We start from the raw sequence: 16,950 nt of genomic DNA on the forward strand, positions 1-16,950 counted from the left end.
AAAGAAAGGGGAAATGCCCATACAAATAGAGGTCAAGGCAGAGGATCCCTCCTCCTACCCCCCCCCCCCACGACCAGGAGATTTGTGGGCATGATAAATATAATGAGGAAATTAAAGCTGTTTATGAGGATGATAATAAAGAGGATAATAATATGGTAATAATGATAATGATGGCAGTGCCTATGTCTATAAGTTATTCACATCCTAATTGTTATTATCATTATCATTATTATTTTCCTACTTATTATCCTCATCATCATTTTTTTTTTTCTATTTTCATTTTCATTATCATCATTGAAAAGAAAAACAAATACATCCATCTGTCTTATACATTGGCATTTTCCTTACATTATTGACATAAGAAAATCTACCAACCATTTTCTTAAGTATAAAAAGAAAGTGGTTTTATTGTTATTATTGCATCACCAGCTCTCAGAATGCCAAGTATCAGTTTAGCTTGTTTATTAAGTGTAATATGATCAAAGAAGGCACTTTGATATGTTTCCATAAAGGTTATTCACTATAGAAAGTTAATATGATGTAGAGTGTAGTCGGAGGTGTTGTCTGCACGTATATTTCAAAAGGGTATTAGATTTTTTTTAATTGTTTATATGTTATTTTGATCCAGATATTACTTTATACTTGTTTAGTTGTCTTTTTTCGTTTTTATTTTCCTGTCTGGATTTCTACATTCATATTTATATTTATGAATTGCATTACTAAATAAACCTACTCCCATTTGGTGGTGGTGCCATTTACACGTATCTGCCATTGCTGTGCTACATATCATCATCTTGAAATAAATTATACCTGAACTCCATCCCATTCTATCTTTTTTTTTCTATCTCTTTCATATATTTTCTACATTGTATCATCCCCATCTTTTTTATTTTCTATTTTCCTCTTCCATACTCTTTCTCTTTTAATACTGTCCCCATCCCTTCTCTTCTGCTCTCTTGCATCCCTGTCTCTAAAGTTTACAAAGTACACACTGCAGGAAATGCAAGGGTCATGTGAAGTTACTGTACTTGGAGATAGGGAATAACCTTTCCCTTTATTATCAGTAAAATTTAAAGGGTTAGGTTAAACATTCAACTGCTTCCCTTAATTTCATATTACAAAATCTGAGAATGATATAGTTTTTTTTTTTTTTGCCAAACAAGCAAAATTGCATATAGATTTTACTGCTGCTAGAACCATCAGTTTAATTATTCATATTTAGCGTCTGATTGATGTTTTTTCAGTACCAGTGACTCACCACTGTATTCAGCATATCCATTATCCTCTCTTTAACCATTTAATAGTTTCTATATTTTCTAATGTTATGGCAGCTATAGGTTCTCTAAGGTCTCCATTGTATGAGGAATGGTTTTCAAATCAAAATCTTTATAAGATTTTTATTTTCAAGAAAATAAAATGCTTGTAGTTTAGATATCATTGTAGTTTGAAGAAAACAGATAAATGTAAAGTTCCAATATTATATTCTCAGATTCATGGTTAACTGCTGCATCAACCATATAATTATATTTCCAGTAGCTTTCTACAAATGACTGAAAACCACACTTCCGAGTTTAACACTAAAAAAAGCATATGATGATGATCCCCTACTTTGGCATCTCCATCTCTTAAGTACCCCCATGACAACAATGAGCAGGGTGCCACATGAAAAAGAATACTGCCTCCTCCCTGCAGCCAACACCGATCCATTTACTGATGTAATGAGCCTTTTACCGTCTCACAGAAGGGTCAAGCACACCAGACATTTTTCACTTATGTCAAGACAAATAGTCATAGTAGTTGATAGATTAAAAACCCCAAGAAAATCAAGCTTAGATTATGCAGTTATTTTGATGGTCTTTTTTTTTTCTTTCTTTCCTTAGAATTATTTCATAGTGATATAGAATTTGTACTTTACATTCTCAAGGATGATAGAAAAATATTCCTTCATTCATAATCAAATGTATTCATTCAACTAGAAGATAATACTCACATTAGTTTCCTCACTTCTGGCTATTTGTTTGAGAGGTTTTAGAAAAGTCATTTAGTGCAGGTTAGGTTAGGTTAGAATTTAAACAGTTAGAAAGCACAAAAGTAAAGTTGTTTTTTCTACCACCAAAGGGTTCCCAAATTGAAAACAAGTTACTGTCAAAAAAATTAAGCCATTCACAAATCTATTGTTATTACTGTTCACCTAAGAAAAAAGATACCCTTTTCATTTTTTTTTTTTGTTGGACAAAGAGTGTACTTGGGAACGTGAAATTAAATAGTCTGATAATCTTACATACATTTTACTTGACACTGTAATGCAAATCTACCAAGCCAGTGGGAAAGAACATATCTGGATACTTTAGGCAATATTTGAATATGACATTTACATTTTCTCTCATTCAAGAAAATACTTATAATGTAATTCTGTTCCCTGTGTTCGACTTTTTTTTTAATATACCTGGATAGTTGCCTTTTTTCTCTCCTGGTATGAAGGGTCATTATATTTAATCTAAAAAATGTATACATTTGACAAGTCTTGAATGAATATGAGTATACTTATTAAAGTGTTACCTTATCAATCAAATAACCCAATACATAAGTAAAAGACATTGAAACAAAGTGAGGGTTTTATTTCAAGCCATAAAAATAGTGCTACAGAAATTAAGAAGGCATAATGCACAGAAACAAAGGAGGCTGTTCTTTGGAAGTACTGGCAACCAATGTACAAATAATCTGTGCAATTGATTCTACACTATATCTATACAAAATATCCAATAGTGATACATAAACCAGACACACATAAATCACTGAAAATTTATTCCTGTTAAAGCTTATAAATTATATAGGTAATAGACAAGTATATTTACAGCTGCAAGAAGAAATTATGCAGTTTTGAGACTTCTACCATCTCCATTTCGACGAATAAGTCATTGGTATCTAAATATTACATATCTTATGGATGGAGAACTTCCAATACATAAAAAGTCTACCATAGGTAAGGCAGAAATGGTAGATCCCTGACAATTACAAACATCTAGCAGTTCTTATAACAAAGATGCAAGTCACATTCATTTCACATTTAATACAAAATATTAAAGAATGAACCAAGTTACAAGAATCAAATCTGAGAAGAAAATCATATCATGTCTGCCATGAAAACATTTAAAGTTGAAGAGATATAGATTTGGTAATTAACATGAGATTCTGTACATTCATTCCCGATTTTTTTAGAAAATCTTATAAAATCACATTTTGCAAAGAGGAATTCAAACAACACCCACTCAGGTGATTGTTTAGGAATGTAAAAAAAAATCCCTATGATGGACCTATCAATAATAATAATAATAATAATAATAATAATAATATTAATAATAATAATAAAGATAAACACAGAGGAAAGAGGTGGAAGGCTGGCTGACCATACAATTTATCGAATGGTCTGAGCAAGCATGGATATCGGATGGCCTTTGTTTGCATCGGCCTGTTTCTTGTCCTTTTTGTCCATGGCCCAGCATTTCCACATCCGGATGGTCTCATCAGCAGCTGCACTCACTACCATCTGGCCGTCAGGAGACACACACAGCTCCAGTACTCTGCCTGTGTGACCTGTAGAGGGAGGCAACTGGGATTTTAGTCAATGTTCTTGAAAATGCTTTAGATAATAATAGAGGTTATGTTTAGATTTAAAATGCAGAATATGTAACTCTTTGTATTCTTTTTTAAATAACACTGGCTAAGTAATGAGGGAAATTAGTAACAACCTCATCAAACAAACAAAAAGGAAACATACTAAATCTAAATACAAAAAATGGATAATAACATAAAAATCAAGTTAAAAAACTGTATGGAAGTATTCTAATCAAATATCCTAAAATCAGAAGCAGTAATATTCATGACATCATTATACAAAAAAATGAAAAACAGATCCATAAAAAAAAGCCCAAAAGAGCAACAGATATTGATGCAACTTACCTGTGAGGTCAGCCACCTTTGCCATAGATGGGTACTTCCAGATGGTCAGCTGATTGTTAGAGAATCCATGGCCTGATATGACTCTTTGTAGTGTGCAGACCAAACAATGGATGACACCTAAATAAATATATAAATTAATATACATTCCCTTAAACCTAATTTTTAATCCTCATGTATCTATGAAAATATTTAACCACCATACTACTGAGAAACAATAACAGACAATATATTATCATCTGTTATAAACCCAATTGAGGCTGACATCTTTATGTGCCATTGTGAGTGTGGGCCAGAGTTGCAGATGGCAACTATTTACAGGCAGGAAGTCTTACAGCTCCAACATAGCTTGTTCTCAAGTTCAGCTTTGCAAGATCAATCAATCAAACAAGTGACAGTTATAGCCCACGAAAGATCCTAATTTTAAAATCATCATATAGCTATCTACTATATGTTGCTCTTATAACAAGAGAAAAATATGAAAAAAGGTATGAATGAGAATAAATATCTTCACAGCATAAGAGATATACTTGACAGGGTTTGACTGTATCATCGTCAGAAATACATGAACTATTTCTGATGAAGATATAATCAAAATTGGCCAAATGCATCTGTGCTGCCAAGGTATCCATTTTCATTCTACATCTACAATGAACTGTTCAGTGAGAGATATATTAGGCAAGTTTATTAGTACTAGCATTTCGCCTCATTTTGTTATATGAAACAGCCCTGCTGGTAAAGTCTGCTCTGTCTAAACTTCAAAACAAGACTTATAAAAGAAGTAATTTCTAAAACTATCAAGGAACATATTGCATTTTACAGTGACAAGAAAAAAAAAAGGAAGAAAAACAAACAAAAAGAAAAAACAAATAAATAAAAAAAGATTAACGCACTAAATTCAAATACTATTCCATACATATAAAAAGGAAACAAGAAAAAAGAAAAGAAAAGAAACCCAAAATTCTTTCTTCACAATTAACAATATCAAACCAACCTAAATGTTGTGGTATTTTTAAGGCAAATTCCTTGTGCATTCCACAACTGATGTGCTGGGCATTTCCCCCCCCTTTTGAAAGAGATTGTTCTGCACGGACACCAAGCTACAGCCCCGGAAATGAAATTGTCAAAATAAAAAAGAAAGCTGAAAAATTTATTCACAATCTTACAGAAAAATACACAGAAAAAAGAACTTTATTGTTGAAATTTTGAAAATCTGGCACATTAGAATACAGGTACACCACTATTATATGATCATAATCTTTGTGTATTTTATATATATATATATATAATATATATCTAATATATATATATTATATAATATATATATAATATATAATATATATATATATATATATATATATATTATTATTATAAATATATATATATATTATATATATTTTTATATATATATTATATATATATATATATATATATTATATATATATTATATATATATATTATATATATTATTATATATATTATTATATATATATATATATTATATATATATATATTTTTAAAATTTATATATATATAATTATATATATTATTTTATATATTATATATATATATTATTATATACACAAAGATCTATGATGCATAATAGGGGTTGTAACCTGTATTCCTAATGTGCCAGATTTTCAAATATTTTCAACAATGAAGTTCTATTTCTGTGTATTGTTCTGTAAGTATTGTGATATAAATTATTTCAGCTTTTCTGTGCTGTATGTTGACAATTTCATATTCCAGGCTGTAGCTTGGTGTCCGTGGCAGAACAATCTCCTTGCAACGGGTGGAGGGACTGCCGACCGCACCATCAGATTGTGGAACTGCACAACTGGAATTTGCCTTAAAGATACCACAACTAATTCTCAGGTTGGTTTGATATTGTTAATTGTGAAGAACGAATTGTGGGTTACTTTTTCTTTTCTTTTTTCTTGTTTCCTTTTTATATGTATGGAATAGTATTTGAATTTAGTGCGTTAATCTTTTTTTATTTATTTGTTTTTTCTTTTTGTTTGTTTTTCTTCCTTTTTTTTTTCTTGTCACTGTAAAATGCAATATGTTCCTTGATAGTTTTAGAAATTACTTCTTTTATAAGTCTTGTTTTGAAGTTTAGACAGAGCAGACTTTACCAGCAGGGCTGTTTCATATAACAAAATGAGGCGAAATGCTAGTACTAATAAACTTGCCTAATATATCTCTCACTGAACAGTTCATTGTAGATGTAGAATGAAAATGGATACCTTGGCAGCACAGATGCATTTGGCCAATTTTGATTATATCTTCATCAGAAATAGTTCATGTATTTCTGACGATGATACAGTCAAACCCTGTCAAGTATATCTCTTATGCTGTGAAGATATTTATTCTCATTCATACCTTTTTTCATATTTTTCTCTTGTTATAAGAGCAACATATAGTAGATAGCTATATGATGATTTTAAAATTAGGATCTTTCGTGGGCTATAACTGTCACTTGTTTGATTGATTGATCTTGCAAAGCTGAACTTGAGAACAAGCTATGTTGGAGCTGTAAGACTTCCTGCCTGTAAATAGTTGCCATCTGCAACTCTGGCCCACACTCACAATGGCACATAAAGATGTCAGCCTCAATTGGGTTTATAACAGATGATAATATATTGTCTGTTATTGTTTCTCAGTAGTATGGTGGTTAAATATTTTCATAGATACATGAGGATTAAAAATTAGGTTTAATGAATGTATATTAATTTTATATATTTATTTAGGTGTCATCCATTGTTTGGTCTGCACACTACAAAGAGTTCATATCAGGCCATGGATTCTCTAACAATCAGCTGACCATCTGGAAGTACCCATCTATGGCAAAGGTGGCTGACCTCACAGGTAAGTTGCATCAATATCTGTTGCTCTTTTGACTTTTATTTATGGATCTGTTTTACATTTTTTTGTATAATGATGTCATGAATATTACTGCTTCTGATTTTAGGATATTTGATTAGAATACTTCCATACAGTTTTTAACTTGATTTTTATGTTATTATCCATTTTTTGTATTTAGATTTAGTATGTTTCCTTTTTGTTTGTTTGATGAGGTTGTTACTAATTTCCCTCATTACTTAGCCAGTGTTATTAAATAAGAATACAAAGAGTTACATATTCTGCATTTTAAATCTAAACATAACCTCTATTATTATCTAAAGCATTTCAAGAACATTGACTAAAATCCCAGTTGCCTCCCTCTACAGGTCACACAGGCAGAGTACTGGAGCTGTGTGTGTCTCCTGACGGCCAGATGGTAGTGAGTGCAGCTGCTGATGAGACCATCCGGATGTGGAAATGCTGGGCCATGGACAAAAAGGACAAGAAACAGGCCGATGCAAACAAAGGCCATCCGATATCCATGCTTGCTCAGACCATTCGATAAATTGTATGGTCAAGCCAGCCTTCCACCTCTTTCCTCTGTGTTTATCTTTATTATTATTATTAATATTATTATTATTATTATTATTATTATTATTATTGATAGGTCCATCATAGGGATTTTTTTTTTACATTCCTAAACAATCACCTGAGTGGGTGTTGTTTGAATTCCTCTTTGAAAAATGTGATTTTATAAGATTTTCTAAAACATCAGGAATGAATGTACAGAATCTCATGTTAATTACCAAATCTATATCTCTTCAACTTTTAAATGTGTTCATGGCAGACATGATATGATTTCTTCTCAGATTTGATTCTTGTAACTTTGGTTCATTCTTTAATATTTTGTATTAAATGTGAAATGAATGTGACCTTGCATCTTTTTTTATAAGAACTGCTAGATGTTTTGTAATTGTCAGGGATCTACCATTTCTGCCTTACCTATGTAGACTTTTTATGTTTGGAAGTTCTCCATCCATAAGATATGTAATATTTAGATACCAATGACTTTATTCGTCGAAATGGAGATGGTAGAAGTCTCAAACTGCATAATTTCTTCTTGCAGCTGTAATATACTTGTCTATTACCTATATAATTTATAAGCTTTAACAGGAATAAATTTTCAGTGATTTATGTGTGCCCGGTTTATGTATCACTATTGGATATTTTGTATAGATATAGTGTAGAATCAATTGCACAGATTATAGTACTTTTGGTTGCCATTACTTCCAAGAACAGCCTCCTTTGTTTCTGTGCATTATGCCTTCTTAATTTCTGTAGCACTATTTTTTATGGCTTGAAAAAAACATCACTTTGTTTCAATGTCTTTTACTTATGTATTGGGTTATTTGATTGATAAGGTAACACTTTAATAAGTATCTCATATTCATTCAAGACTTGTCAAATGTATACATTTTTTTAGATTAAATATAATGACCCTTCATCCCAGGAGAAAAAAAAAGGCAACATCCAGGTATATTAAAAAAAAGTCGAACACAGGGAACGAATTACATTATAAGTATTTTTCTTGAATGAAGAAAATGTAATGTCATATTCAAATATTGCCTAAAGTATCCAGATATGTTCTTTCCCACTGGCTTGGGAGATTTGCATTACAGTGTCAAGTAAAATGTATGTAAGATTATCAGACTATTTAATTTCACGTTCCCAAGTACACTCTTTGTCCAAAAAAAAAAAAAATGAAAAGGGTATTCTTTTTTCTTTTTTGGTGAACAGTAATAACAATAGATTTTGTGAATGGCTTATTTTTTGACAGTAACTTGTTTTCAATTTTTGGGGAAACCCCTTTTGGGGGTGAAAAAAACAACTTTACTTTTTTGCTTTTTAACTGTTTAAAATTTTAACCTAACCTAACCTGCACTAAATGACTTTTTTTAAACCTCTCAAACAAATAGCCCGAAGTGAGGAACTAATGTGAGTAATTATCTTCTAGTTGAATGAATACATTTGATTATGAATGAAGGAATATTTTTCTATCATCCTTGAGAATGTAAAGTACAAATTCTATATCACTATGAATAATTCTAAGGAAAAAAGAAAAAAAAAGACCATCAAAATAACTGCATAATCTAAGCTTGATTTTCTTGGGTTTTTAATCTATCAACTACTATGACTATTTGTCTTGACATAAGTGAAAAATGTCTGGTGTGCTTGACCCTTCTGTGAGACGGTAAAGGCTCATTACATCAGTAAATTGGATCGGTGTTGGCTGCAGGGAGGAGGCATATTCTTTTTCATGTGGCACCCCTGCTCATTGTTGCCCATGGGGGTACTTAAGAGATGGAGATGCCAAGTAGGGGATCATCATCAAAATGCTTTTTTTAGTGTTAAACTCGGAAGTGTGTTTTTCAGTCATTTGTAGAAAGCTACTGGAAATATAATTATAGGGTTGATGCAGCAGTTAACCATGAATCTGAGAATATAATATTGGAACTTTACATTTATCTGGTTTTCTTCAACTACAATGATATCTAAACTACAAGCATTTTATTTTCTTGAAAATAAAAATCTTATAAAGATTTTGTTTTGAAAACCATTCCTCATACAATGGAGACTTAGAGAACCTTAGCGCCATAAAATTAAAATATAGAAACTATTAAATGGTTAAAAAGAGGATAATGGATATGCTGAATACAGTGGTGATCACTGGTACTGAAAACATCAATCAGACGCTAAATATGAATAATTAAACTGATGGTTCTAGCAGCAGTAAAATCTATATGCAATTTTTGCTTGTTTGGCAAAAAAAAAAAAAAATATATCATTCTCAGATTTTGTAATATGAAATTAAGGGGAACAGTTTGAATGTTTTAACCATAATCCTTAATTTACTGATAATAAAGGAAAGGTTATTGCCTATCTCCAAGTACAGTAACTTCACATGACCCTTGCATTGTCCTGCAGTGTGTACTTTGTAAACTTTAGAGACAGGGATGCAAGAGAGCAGAAGAGAAGGGATGGGGACAGTATTAAAAGAGAAAGAGTATGGAAGAGGAAAATAGAAAATAAAAAAGATGGGGATGATACAATGTAGAAAATATATGAAAGAGATAGAAAAAAAAATAGAATGGGATGGAGTTCAGGTATAATTTATTTCAAGATGATGATATGTAGCACAGCAATGGCAGATACGTGTAAATGGCACCACCACCAATGTAGTAGGTTTATTTAGTAATGCAATTCATAAATATAAATATGAATGTAGAAATCCAGACAGGAAAATAAAAATGAAAAAAGACAACTAAACAAGTATAAAGTAATATCTGGATCAAAATAACATATAAACAATTAAAAAAAATCTAATACCCTTTTGAAATATACGTGCAGACACCTCCGACTACACTCTACATCATATTAACTTTCTATAGTGAATAACCTTTATGGAAACATATCAAAGTGCCTTCTTTGATCATATTACACTTAATAAACAAGCTAAACTGATACTTGGCATTCTGAGAGCTGGTGATGCAATAATAACAATAAACCATTTTCTTTTTATACTTAAGAAAATGGTTGGTAGATTTTCTTATGTCAATAATATGTAAGGGCATGCCAATGTATAAGACAGATGGATGTATTTGTTTTTCTTTTCAATGATGATAATGAAAATGAAAATAGAAAAAAAAAATGATGAGGATAATAAGTAGGAAAATAATAATGATAATGATAATAACAATTAGGATGTGAATAACTTATAGACATAGGCACTGCCATCATTATCATTATTACCATATTATTATCCTCTTTATTATCATCCTCATAAACAGCTTTAATTTCATCATTATTATCATCATGCCCACAAATCTCCTGGTCGTGGGGGGGGGGGGTAGAGGAGGGATCACCTCTGCCTTGACCTCTATTTTTGTATGGGCATTTCCTCTTCTCCTTTCCCTTCCTTTATCTTCTTCACAACCATCTTCTGTTTACTTATCCTAATCGTTAACTCATTTTACCCCTTTGGCCACAATACTTTATCGTATTGCTATATGACCTTCAGGGGCGTCACTTAAGGGGGGGGTATGGGGGTGGTTCACCCCCCATACCCCCCTTAAAAAAGCCTCTTTTTGCAGGGCAAAATCTAGTTCTGCAGGGCAAATTTTCTGGTATTTATAATTTATAATTTTCTACCAATAATACGATATATAATACTGGTTGATGGTCCTTTTCCGGGCTATTTATAAAGAGCTAGTGAGCATTTTCTTTTTCGTGATTTTGCGGGGCAAAAATTATTTTTTCAGGGCAAATTTACCCGTCAACCCCCCAACTCATAACATGAAGTGACGACCCTGCTGGTCGCGATCCTGGGTCTTGCGCCGTTCGAGTCGAAGACGATACCTAATTTTTTTTTTCAGAAATCGGCCTTTTTATATACCCAACTCCGTTTCACGCACGACGCCGCTTAATAAAATATGCAAATGAGTTATTTTCACATTTCAGAGGAAACAAAAGTGTCGTTTTATTCAGAGAGAACCTATTAAACATCGGATCTCAGCACTTCATCATTCGTTTTCTTTTCTGTCCAGTTATTACATAGTACTCGTCTGTAACACCACTTTTCAAAACTATTGACCTTTTTCTGGTCGATCTTCTTCGGCACCCAACACTCAGAACCATAATGAGTTCAATAACCTCAGCTTTGTCAGTAAGGTAATGCTTCGGTCTTTCCAGATGTTATTGTTACGCCGACCGCCTCGTCTCTCTCTGCCACCAACACAAGGCAGGCTAGGCAGACGGCGTGTTATCCACAGGGTCGTGAATACTGAACAGCCCCAAGAGGCACCGAGCACCACAGCGTCCCAGAACACCAAGAGAGGAAACGCCAAGTGGCGAGGCAGGGCACGAAATAAACACAAAATGGCAGTCTTTCCCTTTATTTACACAAGTTATTTACCCGTACACTTTTCTATAGGCACAATCAGGGGAAACCAGCATGTCACACTGCACGATACAGCTTATAACAGGGCAACACAAAATATCAGGTCACAACGGCACACACGAGGTCTTCACAGGAGCAGCACCCAACAACGTCTCTTGGCTTGTTCCTCTGCTCCTTCGCTCACAGCCAGTTGCGTCCTGTTTCCCCAGGATCCTTTTTATGTTAACACATGCCCAGGTCATCCTTTTCATGTTAACACATGTTTCGCACAGAGACGAAGACCCACTGGCGTAGCACTATCCCCCCCTATCAAGCAGACGACCCGTCTGCTCTGACATATCTAAACCCTGAAACAAACTTCAGAAAATTTAAATAAAATTAGTCCTCAGGAACAAACAAAATTCTTTCAAACAAAAGTAACCGTAATTGTAAATCAGTTCTCAAAAACACAAAAATCTTTCATCCAGCGCGGCTTTCTTCGCTCTCGCTGGGGTCGCTCTGGAGGAGGTGTGGGCGGCGGTAGATTGGCAGTGGCACCCTGAGGGGTATCTCCTGCCCCAAGACCTGGCTCATGGTCACCATTGACGTCTGCTGCATCGCCCTCACCGTCCAAATGCTCGTCCTCATCTCGGTCAGCATCTGCCACCTCCTCATCGCCGCTACTGGGCTAACGTCATTTTCTTTTTCACCATGGCCCCAGGAGTAGCTTCCTGGCCCATGGTAACGCCACAGCGGTCCACGTGGACAACAGACGGTCGTTTTCGCCCTCTGCGAATTCGATAGGTGACATCAGAGAGGGCCCGCTACCACTGTGTATGGCCCTTCCCAGGGGCTCTGTAGCTTCGGCGAGAGCCCTCGCTTCCGACGCAGGTTATGCAGCCACACTCTGTCAACTATGTTGTACCTCACTTCCCTCATGCGGGGTCATAGGTCTCCTTCATGCATGGCCGGCTACCTTGAGCTTGCCACGAACTCGTCGGTGCACCTCCGCCAGGTTAGCGGCGCTCCGGTGCGCCAAGTCCTCGAGGAAGTCAGGCAACGGCCCCAAACCAACCAACTCCTTGCTCCCCGACGACTCTTCTGGATGCTCCACTTCCTCACAAGAGCCCAGCTTTGCACCAGCTGGCACCTTCTGGGCCTTATCGGAGAAGTTACTACCAACACTGTAACTAACCCCTCCCCTGGTCCAACAAGGCTCCACCCAACCGCTACGCCATCAGCCAGCTGCAGGTTTTGAATGAGCTCCACGAGGCCCTCTACTCCACGAGTCACTCTTTACAGTTGACACCGGATTCTAGACTCTATCCTGGGGGCAAGGTGCAATCGCTCAGCCGTAACTACCTCTGCACAGCCAACCTCTGGAAGCAAGGGCAACATCTTCACCGTGCACCCTCACCGCTTCCGTCCAAGGTCGACACAAAGCCTTACTCTGCGTCAGGTAGTCAAGGCCCAGCAACCAGTGCTCGTTCAGATCGGCCACATACACTGGCAGCTGCTGCACCGTGCTGCCCACGCCAATACGAGCCTCCACTGGCCCCTTGAGCTGCACACAATGCCCCGTGACACCACACAGTCTCTGTGGTGCATCTGGAAGTCGTATAGTATCAGGCCGCACTAGGGTCTTCTCAGCCCCAGTGTCCACTGTCAGGCGGCATGGCTTCCCATCTACTGAGCCCTCCACCCGCATCGTGCTGGTTTGACGGCAGCTTACCCAAGTCGGGGGCCCCGGGAACCGAGGACGGCTGGGTTTTCGGCCCCCTTCTCCAGCCCTGTCCGAGTTTTCCGCCTGTACCACTTCCTTAGGCCTAGGACATGCACTCGGATAGTGACCATACCTGCCACAGTCCTTGCAGCACTGCTGGAAGGCATCAGAATCCGTCCGGTTGAGAGGATGTGTTCTCCGCTCCCTCCGACACTGACTACGTCTGTGCCCTACCTCTCCGCAGCCCCAACACAAGTCTTGGAAAGTGCTTGGGCTCACCTTCCTCAATGCTACCTTCTCCACTTTAGCCTTCTGGCCCCGGAGGTTACGGCGGGGTTGAGCAGCTGGCCCTAGGCCACTGGCTGCCTTCAGGAAGGCCTCGAACTCCAAGGCCCTCGCCAGCGCCACCTGCAGGTCCTCAGGGTGTGCCTGCTTGACGTAAATTTTCAGCTGCTGGTCCTGCAAAACGTCAACAAAGAAATCGCGGGCCCCGGACCACGATCATCTCTTCCGCAGCCGCGGGTACGACTCCTTACCAGCGCCTCCACATCCTGCCAGCTGGGACAGTGTCTCGCCACGCTACGAGTCCGCTTCTTCAAGCGGGCCCGATATACCTCGGCCTGTGGTGGGGCCCGAAAGGCGTTTCAAAGCCTCTGCCCGCTGGTGTAAGAGGCATATTGGGTGCCGGCAGATGCCCCAACACTTCCACCGCGGGGCCCCTTAGCGCTGTTACCAGCTGCAGGGCCTTCTCTTCCTGGCTCCAGCCCCGGGGGAGATGCCAGCATTTCAAAAATTTGGGGGACATATGCCTCCCGGCCACCTTCCGTCGTACTCAGCTGGCTTAAAGCTTCACAGAATGTCTGGAGGCCGAGGGGCTGCAGGGTGGAGAACGCGTGCCGTGAACTAACACGCCCGGGGGGGAGGACGGGGGTGAGGGAGGCAACGAGGCAGGTTGACCGGGTCCGAGTTTGCCGCCACCTATACCCAAGGGAGCGGTTCCGATGGGTCCCCAGCCTTCTGCAGCGACCACTGGCTCCGACACGACGCTGCGAGGCCCGGGGGGTTCCTGCCACGGACCCCAGGCAGACCCCCGTAAATCTGACACCTTTGGCTCTGTTGCCAGAACCTCGTCTGCCTTCTCTGCTTGCAACGTTACTACCTCGTGACGCCGCCTTTCCGCCTTCACTTCCTCCCTCAGGCCCTGAACCTCGCCCTTCAGAGTCTGCACCTCCTCCATCAGTTCACTCTTCACGCTGTTGCAGGCCTTGTCGGTGTACTGCTGAGTTTCCATCTTCACAGATGCAAGATTGCTCTGTAGCACCTCAACAGTCGGCAGAACTGTTCCTCTGCCTTCCCTTTCCTGCATCTCGACGAGATGGTGCGCCTGCTCGTTGCCCTCTGTGCCTGCTCTTCTGCCCTTTGTGCCATTTCCTCCCTCATACCGGCCAGCATGGCAGTGATCAGGACCATCTGGCTCGGCTTCACCTCACTCGTGCCTGCCTCAGTCATAGCCTCCTCTCCCTTATGGCTGCTGCCATGTATGTATATATATATATATATATATATATATATATATATATATATATATATATATATATATATATATATATATAATATCCCCATTCTATATTTTAAAATCTTGTATTTTATATTCTAAGTTTTCCTCGAGATTTTTATTCACTCGATAATTGCTTTCTAAATTTTTTGAACATTTATTTACAGTATAAAGGATATCTCTTTATATATATATAATATATATATATATATATATATATATATAATATTATATATATATATATATATATATATATATAAAGAGGATATCCTTTATACTGTAAAATAAAAGTGTTCTAAAAATTTAGAGGAAAGCAATTATCGAGTGAATAAACAATCTCGAGGGAAGGAAAACTTAGATTATGGAATAATAAAATACAAAGATATAAAATATAGAAGGGAGAAGACTAGAGAATAGAGAATATAAAAATATAAAATATAAAATATAAAAAATATAATATATGAAATAATTAAAATATAAAATAATAAAAATATGAAACTAATATCAATATAAAATAATAAAAACAAGTAAAATAATATAAATATAAAAAAATAGAAAATATAAAAATAATTAGCAAATGGAAAATAATATTAAAATATACAATAATAATAAAATATAAAGTATAAAATAAAAAGTAAAAAAGATATAAAAAATAGACAAATATAAACCAAAAGAAAATTAAAATTATATAGAATATATAAGATATAAAATAGAGAATAATAAAAAAAATTATATATATATATATATATATATATATATATATATATATAATATATATATATTATATTATTATATATATATATAATATGATTTTATTGATGATTTTTATGCGCTTCATATTATTCAATTTCGTGTTATTCTATTATATTTCGTTTTATTTTATGTTTCCGTTATTTTATAATTTTATATTCTATATTTGATATTATATGTTATATGTTAATATGTTATATGTTATATTATTTTATATTTTATATGATTTATATATTTTATATATTTTATGCATTTAATATTTCTTATGTATATATATATTATAATATATATATATATATATATTATTTTTTATATATATATTATAGATATATATATATAAATAAGAAAATAAAGTAAATGCATAAAATATATAAAATATAGATATATAAAATAAATAACAATATATAAAATATATGAAAATAAAAAAAAATTAAAAATATAAAATGATATAACATATAATATATCAAATATAAAATATACAAGATAAAATACACATGAAATACCCAAATAACACGGAAATATAAGATAACACGAAATATAATAAAATAATTATGAGATAAAATATCAAATAAAATCATAAGATCAATATAAACCAGCTACCGAGTCGGCCAACCAGAACCACTTACCGATTTGTCTTCTCCATCGTAGTGGCCTGGTTGCTGCCTTTTGCATACCTGCCGACCGGAGTGACCTGTTCCTTTTGACCTCCTCGACGGAGGGGGACGTTATCTCCGTGGAGAAGGGGACGAACACTCGTGGAAACCGCCAAACACGAGCAAAGTGTCAACAAACACCTGTTTACTTGTTTTCCCGAAAGCCGTATTAGAGGGTTTACTCTGGTCTGGGGCGTCACTTATGGGGGGGGGGGGTATGGGGAGGTGGTTCACCCCCCCATACCCCCTTAAAAAAGCCTCTTTTTGCAGGGCAAAATCTAGTTCCGCAGGGCAAATTTTCTGGGTATTTATAATGTATAATTTTCTACCAATAATTACATATATAAATACTGGTTGAGGGTCCCTTCCGGGCTACTTAAAAGAGCTAGTGAGCATATTCTTTTTCGTGATTTGCAGGGCAAAAATTATTTTTTCAGGGCAAATTTACCCGTCACCCCCCCAACTCATAACATGAAGTGACGCCCCTTAATGACCTTATTTGCTTTGGCCAATAACGCTTCTGCATGTCCAC

At 36.0% G+C, this 16,950-nt stretch overlaps 1 protein-coding gene across 1 annotated transcript in view; it reads left to right on the top strand.

The window, feature by feature from the left end:
* Positions 1 to 7,474, top strand: part of LOC119579360 — a 35,494-nt gene extending 28,020 nt beyond the window's left edge. Inside the window, exons 17-19 of the mRNA XM_037927128.1 lie at positions 5,594 to 5,832; positions 6,708 to 6,825; positions 7,188 to 7,474. Of these exons, the coding sequence (XP_037783056.1) occupies positions 5,594 to 5,832; positions 6,708 to 6,825; positions 7,188 to 7,366 (536 nt within the window). The 3' untranslated portion in view covers positions 7,367 to 7,474. The remainder of the gene's footprint in view (positions 1 to 5,593; positions 5,833 to 6,707; positions 6,826 to 7,187) is intronic.
* Positions 7,475 to 16,950: the final 9,476 nt, after the last annotated feature.

Source organism: Penaeus monodon, chromosome 2 (assembly GCF_015228065.2).
Source record: "Penaeus monodon isolate SGIC_2016 chromosome 2, NSTDA_Pmon_1, whole genome shotgun sequence".
NCBI classification, from domain to species: Eukaryota; Metazoa; Arthropoda; class Malacostraca; order Decapoda; family Penaeidae; genus Penaeus; species Penaeus monodon.